The sequence below is a fragment of the Hemiscyllium ocellatum genome, chromosome 14 (assembly GCF_020745735.1).
Source record: "Hemiscyllium ocellatum isolate sHemOce1 chromosome 14, sHemOce1.pat.X.cur, whole genome shotgun sequence".
NCBI classification, from domain to species: Eukaryota; Metazoa; Chordata; class Chondrichthyes; order Orectolobiformes; family Hemiscylliidae; genus Hemiscyllium; species Hemiscyllium ocellatum.
In genome coordinates this window covers 50,575,864-50,588,084 of record NC_083414.1, presented here as the reverse complement: position 1 = coordinate 50,588,084, position 12,221 = coordinate 50,575,864, and the positions used below count along the sequence as shown (strand labels likewise).

The following is a 12,221-nucleotide window of genomic DNA, read 5'->3' as shown; positions in this document are numbered from 1 at the left end:
TTTAGGTATGTCTGGTGCATTTTCCATTTAAACCAAGGTTGATACCCTGGCTCGATGGTAATGGGTGAGTGAATGACATGCTGGGCCATGGGGTTACAAATTATATTGGAGTACAGTTCTCCGGCTGTTGATGGCCCACTGTACCTCATGTATGCTCAGTCTTGAGTTTCTGGATCCGTTCAAAGTCTGTGCCATTTAGCACGGTGATAGTGCTGCACAACATGATGGATTGTGAAGTGCAATGGGAGGTTCTGTTTATTTGCAAATCCATTCGTATTATACACATTTCTGACTCTGATCTAGATGCCGTAGTTTGCAGTGAGCTGAAGTTTTAAAAGGTTGCAAGAGAGTGGCCAGGAGCCCATTGGAATAGTAGAGATAAATCTGAAATCTGATTCTAGCTTAGATACTTGAATGCAATCTATAGCAACGGTACATGATAGAATGGTAATTGCATTAGAACTATGGGTAATTAGCATTCTCCAATTAAGTAAGTCTTCATGAGAAATTGTGCCTTACATTTAATAGAATTATATCTGATTTAGATTCATGGGTTCTCTAGGAAAAAAAAATTATATGTGCTTTTTTTTTCAGTAGCTGTGGTGTGACTGAGTGCCTGAGATCTGAACAAATGATTTTAAACTGGAGAGCCTTGTACCTGGGTTGTTTTACCCACTGAGAGATTTATGGTGTCTGTAATTACTAGACTAATCAAAAGGCATCGAATTGATGAAACATTGCTTATGATGTAAAACAATTTGAGCTCAACTAAATTGATGCATTATCCTCTCCTTTGCAAGTTTAGACTGAAATGCGAATCTCTCATGTATATTTTTGTCTGTTCGATTTGAAATGGCAAGGATTTATGAAAATTTGCTTTGTTAGCTCTGTACAAGCAAGCAGGAGGGGTGGAACAGCGGAAACCCTGAGCTTGTGGAACGGTTTGCATTAAAATAATTGAAGTGATGACGTAGCTGTGAACTTATGCACAACAGCCAAAGAATGAGCACTGTCATAAACACCTAGAACATAGAACAATACAGCACAGAACAGGCCCTTCGGCCCACGATGTTGTGCCGAACATCTATCCTAGATTAAGCACCCATCCATGTACCTATCCAATTGCCGCTTAAAGGTCGCCAATGATTCTGACTCTACCACTCCCACGGGCAGCGCATTCCATGCCCCCACCACTCTCTGGGTAAAGAACCCACCCCTGACGTCTCCCCTATACCTTCCACCCTTCACCTTAAATTTATGTCCCCTTGTAACACTCTGTTGTACCCGGGGAAAAAGTTTCTGACTGTCTACTCTATCTATTCCTCTGATCATCTTATAAACCTCTATCAAGTCACCCCTCATCCTTCGCCGTTCCAATGAGAAAAGGCCAAGAACTCTCAACCTATCCTCGTACGACCTATTCTCCATCCCAGGCAACATCCTGGTAAATCTTCTCTGCACCCTCTCCAAAGCTTCCACATCTTTCCTAAAGTGAGGCGACCAGAACTGCACACAGTACTCCAAATGTGGCCTAACCAAAGTCCTGTACAGCTGCAACATCACTTCACGACTCTTGAATTCAATCCCTCTGCTAATGAACGCTAATACACCATAGGCCTTCTTACAAGCTCTATCCACCTGAGTGGCAACTTTCAAAGATCTATGTACATAGACCCCAAGATCCCTCTGTTCCTCCACCTGACTAAGAACCCTACCGTTAACCCTGTATTCTGCATTCTTATTTGTTCTTCCAAAATGGACAACCTCACACTTGGCAGGGTTGAACTCCATCTGCCACTCCTCAGCCCAGCTCTGCATCATATCTAAGTCCCTTTGCAAACGACAACAGCCCTCCTCACTGTCCACAACTCCACCAATCTTCGTATCATCTGCAAATTTACTGACCCACCCTTCGACTCCCTCATCCAAGTCATTAATAAAAATTACAAACAGCAGAGGACCCAGAACTGATCCCTGCGGAACTCCACTTGTAACTGGGCTCCAGGCTGAATATTTACCATCTACCACCACTCTCTGACTTTGACCGGTTAGCCAGTTTTCTATCCAATTGGCCAAGTTTCCCTCTATCCCATGCCTCCTGACTTTCCGCATAAGCCTACCATGGGGAACCTTATCAAATGCCTTACTAAAATCCATGTACACTACATCCACTGCTCTACCCTCATCCACATGCTTGGTCACCTCTGCAAAGAATTCAATAAGACTTGTAAGGCAAGACCTACCCTTCACAAATCCGTGCTGGCTGTCCCTAATCAAGCAGTGTCTTTCCAGATACTCATAAATCCTATCCCTCAGTACCCTTTTCATTACTTTGCCTACCACAGAAGTAAGACTAACTGACCTGTAATTCCCGGGGTTATCCCTATTCCCTTTTTTGAACAGGGGCACAACATTCGCTACTCTCCAGTCCCCGGTACCACCCCCGTTGACAGTGAAGACGAAAAGATCATTGCCAACGATACTGCAATTTCCTCTCTTGCTTCCCACATAATCCTAGGATATATCCCGTCAGGCCCGGGGGACTTGTCTATCCTCAAGTTGTTCAAAATGCCCAACACATCTTCCTTCCTAACAAGTATCTCTTCTAGCTTACCAGTCCGTTTCACACTCTCCTCTTCAACAATATGGTCCCTCTCGTTCGTAAATACTGAAGAAAAGTACTCATTCAAGACCTCTCCTATCTCTTCCGACTCAATACACAATCTCCCACTACTGTCCTTGATCGGACCTACCCTCGTTCTCGTCATTCTCATGTTTCTCACATACGCATAAAATGCCTTGGGGTTATCCTTGATCCTATCCGCCAAGGATTTTTCATGCCCTCTCTTAGCTCTCCTAATCCCTTTCTTCAGGTCCCTTCTGGCTATCTTGTATCCCTCCACTGCTCTGTCTGAACCCTGTTTCCTCAACCTTATGTAAGCCTCCTTCTGCCTCTTTACTAGACATTGAACCTCCCTCGTCAACCAAGGCTCCCTCACACGACCATTTCTTTCCTGCCTGATAGGTACATACATATCAAGGACACATCGTATCTGCTGATCAAGTACATTATGGAATAAGCAACTCCTTAGCTTTAAAATGACGATCCACCATTATTTCTAATATGATTACGGAACAGGTTCTTGGGGGTTAGTTAAAAAGAAAATTCAGACTAGATGTCAGGAAATTCCTCATGATGTGAAGAGAGATTAACATTGAACTGGATCCCAAAAGTAATAGATGGGATATTTAATTCGTGATTGAATACTTTAGTGATAGAAATTAAATAATGATTTCGATGGGCTGTAATAAAATTAACTGACTTTCCTTCCCTTAATTCTCTTATTTAGATTAGATTATATTCCCTACAGTGTGGAAACAGGGCATTTGGCCCAACAAGTCCACACCGACCCTCCGAAGAGTAACCCACCCAGACCCATTCCCCCTATTTACCCCTGACTAATGCACCTAACACTATGGGCAATTTAGCATGGCCAATTCACCTGACCTGCACATCTTTTGGATGAAGGGAGGAAACCGGAGCACCCAGAGAAAACCCACACAGACACAGGGAGAATGTGCAAACTCCGCACAGACAGTCACCCAAGGCTCGAATTGAACCCGCGACCCTGGTGCTGTGAGGCAGCAGTGCTAATGACTGAGCCACCATGCTGCCCACAATTATTTCCACAAAAAAAAAGTTTTGAATATGTTTTAATGATCACGTGAAATAGTGGGGGCTTTTAGAAAGTGATCAGGATGTGACTGAGGAATCTGAACTGTGTTCTCTTGCAACGAGCAAACTAGTTCTCTTTGACTTGTGTCTGAGTAACAAAGTGAGTTAAGTATTCTTAAAACTTTGTATTGGGCCATTGTTATCGCAATTGAATGCAATCTAATATAACCAGAGGGATAAATATAAGGCAAAACCATTTGTTTACATAAATGAATAGAGCGAAATGAAAGAGAACTTTGGTGCGGGTGGAAGGGAAAGTTGTCCCATTGAGCATTAGGTCAAGGAATATTTAACCAGGAGATGGAGGAAAAAAAGGATTGTATTGATGGACTAAATTTGGAATTTTAAAACGTGACTATTGCTTGCAGCATTGATAATTAATCTTGGACCAAATAAGTTAAAAATCACACAACACTGGGCTATAGTCCAACAGGTTTATTTGGAAGCACTAGCTTTCGGAGCACTGCTCCATCATCAGGTGGTTGGTGAAGGAGCAATGTTCCGAAAGCTAGTGCTTCCAAATAAGCCTGTTGGACTATAGCCTGGTGTTGAGAGACTTTTAACTTGGTACACCCAGTCCAAATCCAGCACCTCCAGATCATGGACCAAATGAAGTCAAAATGTAAAAGTTTATATAATATATTCAAGGATGTGACGGAAACTTTAAAAATGTCAAAGCCACTCAGAATTAAAGCCAATGCTGGTGAAATTCAGCACATCTGGCAGCATCTGTGGAGGGAGAAACGAAGTTAATGTTTCAGAACTGAAGAGGCAGGAGAGTTATTTCTATTCACTTGTGGGATGTGGGCATCACTGGCTGGCCAGCATTTATTGCACATCCCTAGTTGCCCTTGAGAAGGTGGTGGTGAGCTATCGTCTTCAAACGCTGCAGTCCGTGTGCTATACATAGACACAGGGAAGGAGTTCAATGATTTTTGACCCAGCAACAGTGAAAGAACGGTGATATGATTCCAAGTCAGGATGATGGGTGGCTTGGAGGGGAGCTTGCAGGTGGTGTTTTTTTTGCTTTAGTTAAAAGAGGAAGTGAAACAAGATGATAGAGAAAAACAGATACTGAGAGAGGTGGGCAGACCTTCAAGATCGGCATTCCTGGTCCCAGCTACTGTTGCTGTTGGATATTTCTGATCCCAGAATAAAATCTGGCTTGATAGATCATTTTGTTTTAAACATAGAATTCTTCCACTGAAGCATAAACGAATAACACTGCACATTTGATTTCAATAATAAAACAGCATCTATAACACAAGAGAAATGTTTTAAAGTAAAATAAAACCAATCAAGCTATCTAAATATTTTAAATTTAGAGATTTCAAAAACTTGGCCAAACGAACGCCCCAGTACCATCACTTCATTTTACTGTTGATCAAAATCCAGAGACATTTTCCTTTCCTAATTAAATTTGCAGGTTGACCTCTTAGAGTCATAGAGATGTACAACATGGAAACGGACCCTTTGGTCCAACCCGTCTATACTGACCAAATATCCCAACCCAATCTAGTCCCTCCTGCCAGCACCTGGCCTATATCCCTCCAAACCCTTCCTATTCATTATACCCATCCAAATGCCTCTTAAATGTTGCAATTGTACCAGCCTCCACCACTTCCTCTGGCAGCTCATTCCATACATGTACCACCCTCTGCGTGAAAAGGTTGTCCCTTAGATCTCTCTCATATCCTTCCCCTCTCACCCTAAACCTATGCCCTCTAGTTCTGGACTCCTCGACCCCAGGGAAAAGACTTTGTCTATTTATCTTATCCTTGCCCCTCATGATTTTGTAAACCTGTATAGGGTCACCTCTCAGCCTGCGACACTTCTCTTCACAATTCCAGCCCTGTGAGCTGAGAGACCCTTTTTCTCTTGGTCACTCTCTCAGCTGAGAGCTTTGACTTTTCAGTCTCTTCATCTGTAGAGTTCCACCAGAAGACTCCTGGTCTACATGTTTTCATAAACTGCAACCCTTACGTTGAGGGAACTTATTCCCTTAACTTCTCTCAACAAATTTATTTTTCTTTGAGAAACCATTCTCCTCTCTGATTTCAGTCATGTCTCCTTTGAACTGAATCAAAAAGCTTTCCTGTCCCTGGAGTTTTCTAAGCTAAAAATCAGTCTTTGATTATTCTAAAATATTTCAGTATTTTCTCTATCCCCATTGTAAAACCTCTCAATTAACTTCAATTAATCCTGCAGGAGCTCTCCTATCATTTATTCTTTGATTCAAACTGTTTTACTGTCATGGTTCCAAATAGACTGACCTAAGTTGCTTATTTGCGACAAAAGCAGAAATTGCTGGAAAAACTCAGTAGGTCTGGCAGCATCTGTGTAGAGAAAGCAGAATTTAATATTTCAGGTCCTGTGACCCTTCTGCAAACCAGACATGAAGTTTCATTATCAATAAACCTAGAGTGTGCAGGTCAGGTGAATTGGCCATGTTAAATTGCCCATAGTGTTAGGTGTATTTGTCAGAGGGAAATGGGTCTAGGTGGGTTACTCTTCGGAGGGTTGGTGTGGACTTGTTGGGCCAAAGGACCTATTTCCACACTGTAGGGAATCTAATCGAATTTTATCATTTTTGGACTGTGGGAAGAAACTTGAGCACCCGGAGGAAACCCACACAGACACTGGGAGAATGTGCAAACTCCACACAGACAGTTGCCCGAGGCTGGAATCAAACCTGGGATCCTGGTGCTGTGAGGCAGCAGTGCTAACTACTATGCCATCATGCCTCCTTGTTCACCTCATTGGAAGCACTTCCAGTTGTTCTGTTTTTAAACCTGATTTCTCCATTTACCTTGATCTTAGCAGCAATCAGGATACAATGGAAGCAGCCAAGACCAGGAGAGAGGCAATACTTGCAGCATTCTATCACCAGGTGCTGTACTTCTGGGGATGGGGTTAGACTCTAACAACAGTTGCGCTCTCTCAAGTGGCTGCCTCACACTCCTCCTCGTCTTCCTTTTTCATTCAATAGCAAGCAACTTGCCTCCTGCTATCTGTCTACTGTTCACCCTCTCCATATCATAAAATATAAGACTCCTATAACAGCACTTTATGAATCTGCAATCTATACCAACTAGAAGGACAACAATGGATGAGTAAGAATGCCACTCTCTGCAAGTCACTCTCCAAGCCATTCCCGATCCTAAATCATTTATATTATCATTACTGGATCAAAAACTGGAACTGGCTCCTTACCAGCACTGTTTGGACTCCCACTGTAAGCATTACAGCAGTTCAAGAAAGCACCTCATTGGCACTTTCTCTGGGGCAGTAAACGTTGACCTTTCTAGCGATGCCTGCATCCCACAGACATGGTAAAGAAAAAGGTGGAAGTTTTGCGTGTAGTTCCAAGACGCACACAAGTTGGGATAGTAGATCTACAAGGGAGTTCCTAGGAACATAGGAACAGGAGTAGGCCATTCAGCCCCTCAAACCTGTTCCATCATTCAGTGAAAACATGGCTGATCTGTGGCCGAACTCCATATAGCTGCCTTTGGCCTAAATCTCTTAAATACATTTTTGTTAGGCAAAGATATTATCTCCAATTTAAACTCAGCAACTAAACCTGCATCCAGTGCCATTTGTGGAAGAAGGTTCCTAACCTCTACCACTCTGTGTATTGAAGCACTTCCTGATATCTGTCGTGGGTGGCCTGACCCAATCCTCTCAGACTGTGCCCCTGAATTCTGGAATCCCTAATCCCACGAGTACGGTGTGCTGCTGCCTAGTCTCCTGAATGGGGAGTGGACTTAGCAAGTCCCCACTGTTCCAATCCCATTGAACTGATTTGGGGTGGGGTGGGGGAAAACCATAGGAGGCTTCAGCAATGCTGCAGCTCCCTTACACACAAGTGTGTGTCTGCTCAGAAACAAACCTTGAGACAGGGAGAGGGTGCAAGGCAGGCAGGGCAAGGAAAAAAAGGAAACTTCAGAAAATTCTGAGTCTCAGAGGAGAGGCATTGAATCAATTAACCGAATAATCAGTTACCGAATGAAATACTGCCCGCTCATCACGTTCAGTTAATTAAAGTTCCTCTGAGTTGCTTGATAAGAGCAGAAATTCAACTGTAAATTCCATCAGCAATATAAATTATTCTTGCAGAATCGGTTGTTAGAGGTAAAATAATTGGTTTACTTTTCTTTTTGAGAGCATCCCAAAGCATGCTGTGCAGTCATAGAAATGTACTGTAGGAGTTTGACTGTTCCTTTGTTTTGTGTGTGTGTGTGTTCACTGAAGCATGCAATCAGCCAACTTTGAAAAAAATGTCATCTGACAGGATCTTGAAATCTGCAGTGGACTAGCATTTATATAGAAGTTGTAGGAGCATTGAGGATCACTAAGAACAAGGGTGTTCCTGACTGTTAAAACCCCAAAGCAAGAAAACAGTCCACAATGGAATTGAACAGTATGCAGTTGAGAGGAATGTCAGGAAAATTGTGGGTCATTTTAGGTTCCCCTGTAAATTGTGTAGTTTGGTGAAAGCTGAAATACGAAGGAGAATTCTAGTATATTCCAGAGGGCTGTCCCTCTTCTTTGAGTTGGTCCCAGAAGGACTGAATAAACCTTTAAGGTTCTTGTAGTGTTAAATGGAATAATAATTTTGGAGGTTGAGGGGCAAGAAGAGTAAATAGTGGGACTGCATTTTTAACACAAGTCTTCAAAAACTACAGCATTAAGTTTATGTGGCTTGCTGCTTAACATTTTCTTCATAAATACAATAAAGTTTGTTTTGTATAAAAATGTGAAATCTTAATGATGTTGCTCTGTTCAGTTATTGAGGCCTTCTCTTTAAGCATCAGTAATCAGTAAAGTTGCAACCTGGAAACCTGCATTTTACAGCAGGGTGCAGTAGTCACTCAAAGTAAAGCATGGGTCAGTCCTGTGACTCTTTCAGCATGGTTTAATGTGGTGACTTTGTGCTATTTATAGGTGTGGTTTCTCATGTTTGAGAAGAGTTTCTTTTTTTTAGTTTCTGACAACATTGTTTGCTGTTCTCGCTTGCAATTGTGCACATTGCACTGCTTCTGAGACTTTTCAGTTTGTTATCTTGTTGGTTATCAAGCTTTTCCTTGACTTTAAGTAGCACACCTTTTAGTCTGTTCTAACTGGTATTTTTGTTGGCTTGCTTAATAAGAAATGAGGGTTATCAATACAGCCCATTCAGTTAGATTGTGGATGGTCTTCAATTTTAACTTGATATTCCTGCACTTTCCTTGTATTGTTTATATTTTTGATATGTATAAATATTGATTTCAGTCTTGAATGTACTGTGTGACTGAGCCTCCACACATGAACTCTTGGCAGCGTCTCATCGCTTTTCCTAATAATGTGGATAACCTCACATTTTTCCACATTGTATTCTGTCTACCAAATTTTTGTCCACTCACTTGGCCTCTCGAAATCTCTTTGGATCATCTTTGTATCGTTCTCACGACTCCCATGAAGGTTTGTGTCATCCCCAAACTAGGGATAATTACATTTGATCCTAATTCCAGATCATTGATATAGTTTGTGTATAGTTGGGCTTCAGTACTGATCCTTGTGATATCCCAGTAGTTTGCCAGTCTGAAACCATTGCTGTATTGTTTTCAACCTGTTAAGCAGTTCATGCCAATACATTTCTTCAGTCCCATGTACTGTGTTTGTTTACTAACTCCATGTGTGGTAGCTTATCAAAAACATTCTCTTAATCTAAGTACTTAACATGCACTGGTTCTGTCTTATATGTTTTCTAGTTATTTCATAAATGATTTTCATGAATCATGTTGAGTCTGCCCAGTCCTGCCATTATTTTCTAAATGTTGTATCATCACATCCTTCGTTCAAGATTCTCACATGTTCACTATAGTTGACGTTAGGCTAACAGGTAGGTATTTCCCTGCTTTCTGTCTTTCCTACCTTTCTTAATTGTTGGGTCACATTTGCCATCTTCCTGTCTGAAGGCATCATTCCAGACTTACAATAGAATTTTGAAAGATAATTTCAACGTTTTAATTCAGAGGCAGATAAATGGATGATTGTCAACCACTTTAGTGATTTTTCTGCATTTACGTTTTCCAGATGTGATTTTTATATCTTAAATGTGACTGAACATTATCCTATCTTTGCAATTCACTAAGGTGAGCTAAGATTCATTTTGTCTTTTCTTCAAGAAAGGACATAGAAACCTACAGCTCAGAAGGAAGTCATTTGATCTGCCATGCCTATGTCAGCTGCCTGAAAGCTGTTGAACTTATCCCCACACGCCAGTCTTTTCCACATAACTTTGCAAATCCATTTTCTGAAAAAGCAAATCCAGTCACCTTTTGACCTGTGGAATCAATTGTCACCACCCCTTTGAGTTGTGTGCTCCTGTTCATCTATTAATTATATGGTACATAGCCTGCTGATGAGAGGTGGATGATTTAAGACAGAGACTGCACCCCCATAGGGAGAAGGGGAACTGAGGCTAGGAGTGGGAGGTTGAGGGATGTAGGGTCTGGATAGTGAGTGACACTGGGATAGGCTGCTACACCCTGCACTGCCACCTTTAGATAGGTGTCCATTTTCTTTTAGTTCTGTGCGCTATTTGGAGGTCCTGTTCATAGGATACTCTGCCCTCTCTAAAATAGTGGTCACCCATTGCTCTAGTGCATGCTGGCCGCTCTGACTCCTAGTGAAAGAAGTCTTCATTTTGACATTCTCATCCTTGCTTTCAGCTCCTTCCATACTCTCTGTAGTCTCCCCCAACAATCAACCCTCTGAGATAATTGCGTTCCTCCAGTTCTGATCTCTGGGGCATCCCTGACTCTAATTACTTCACCATTGATGGCTGTGCCTCAGCTGCCTATGCCCTAAACACTCCAGTTTCTTGTATAACTCTCTCCAACACTCTACCTCAAATTCCTCCTTGATAAAGAATCTGCTAATATCTCCTCAAACAGCTTTGTACTCTATCTTGCTTCAGAACACCTCTGAAGCACCTTGGAACATTTGTATTATCTAGTAAGTGCTATATAAGGATATGTTGTTGTTGATGAAACTTCACTGAACATTTTTTACATTAAAATGTAATTGAAACAAGTACCTTCTAAAACATTTAGATGCTTTTAAAGCTGGTTCAGAAGTGTTAAAAAAACAGAAACCTCTCTTGCCCTCAGTTGAATTTTCTGAAGATGAAAAGGAACACTTGCGAAACTTCACCAATAAGAATTACCTGCTGGATAAAAAAGCATGCCACAATGCTTACCTCTGCCTGCTTGACATTATCCTTGCATATGCCTATGAAGTCCGCATCACTGAAGGAGAAACCAATGTAAGTTCACCTGTAAATTCATACAGTTCGTTTTTTAAAAGAAAAGGACATGTTTGAGCGTGTTAGAGAGAACAATATCAGTCCTGGGGAGCAATGTCACTTTCTAATATTTGTTATCTGTAATTATCATCGAGTAGTGAATCAAACACAAGACCAGTCAGTTTACCAGCCACTTGTTCATCAAGTTCTTTGTAGAATTCTATTGTCTTTAATTTTTAGTTTTAATTAAGTTCTTCATTGTGTAAAGATAACTTCAGTGCTTTACTCAAGCAGTTGATTGCAGCTATGTCTTACAATTCCAAGCACGATGCTTAATTATATTTTTCACATTTGAGCCGTTTTTATGTGCTGCATGGTTGAGAGTTTATTTTGACCCATTTATATTCTCTACATAGGCCTCCCACAGGTTTTGGGGGCAGAGAGAGGGTACTTTGCTCATTCTGAGCTGGATTAATCTTCCAGAATGGAATACTTGTTCTTTCTGTGCTGCCTGTCTATCTGCAGCTAGCTGCCACACTCAGTCTGACAACTGGTATAACAGTAAATGACTCTACTGTTAATGTACCAGTCGATGATGACTTTGTTAATGATGTCTGTAAAGTGAGCCTTCTCTTATATAATTGTTTTTTTTTCCCAGACTGAATCCTCGTGGAACATCCGGAAACTGAGTGGGACGCTGTGTTGGCTGGATGTAAGAGAAATGCCTTTTTATGCCATTTGTGTTGCCTCCTATATAGTCTTGGGCAAATCAGTCAATTTAAGAGCTCTCCGCTGTCTCCAGCAACGAAATAGATGTTCAGTCATCAAAGCTTATCTCTCTAGAACATTAACTCTGCAATTGTGGATATAAGGGCCTAAATAGGTACCAAGTTGCTACGAGTCATTGATTGACTGGAGTGACAGATGGCAAATGCCTCTTTAGCTGTTGGATAAAAGCCATTAGAGAGTCAGTGAAGATTGATAATGCTTCAGTTATCTAGTGTACGATGCTAATATGGGAGAATTTCTCAAAACCATGAAAGACAAAGTGATAGCCCCTGTTCAATTGCCTGTTTGCTCAGCTTTTGAATTAGGTAGGCTAAGCACTTTGAATATTTTGAAGTTTACACAGTGGGCCTTCCTCTGCCAGAAAAAAACTAGTTTTTCCAGTGTTTTCCTCTTTATCTTAAGGCA

At 41.4% G+C, this 12,221-nt stretch overlaps 1 protein-coding gene across 2 annotated transcripts in view; it reads left to right on the top strand.

The window, feature by feature from the left end:
* The window catches only part of shq1 (SHQ1, H/ACA ribonucleoprotein assembly factor), a 132,586-nt gene that overhangs the window by 53,628 nt on the left and 66,737 nt on the right, over positions 1-12,221 (top strand). For both annotated transcript variants that reach the window (XM_060835215.1, XM_060835216.1), the window contains exons 8-9: positions 10,894-11,048; positions 11,686-11,739. In XM_060835215.1, coding sequence (XP_060691198.1) covers positions 10,894-11,048; positions 11,686-11,739 — 209 coding nt within the window. The remainder of the gene's footprint in view (positions 1-10,893; positions 11,049-11,685; positions 11,740-12,221) is intronic.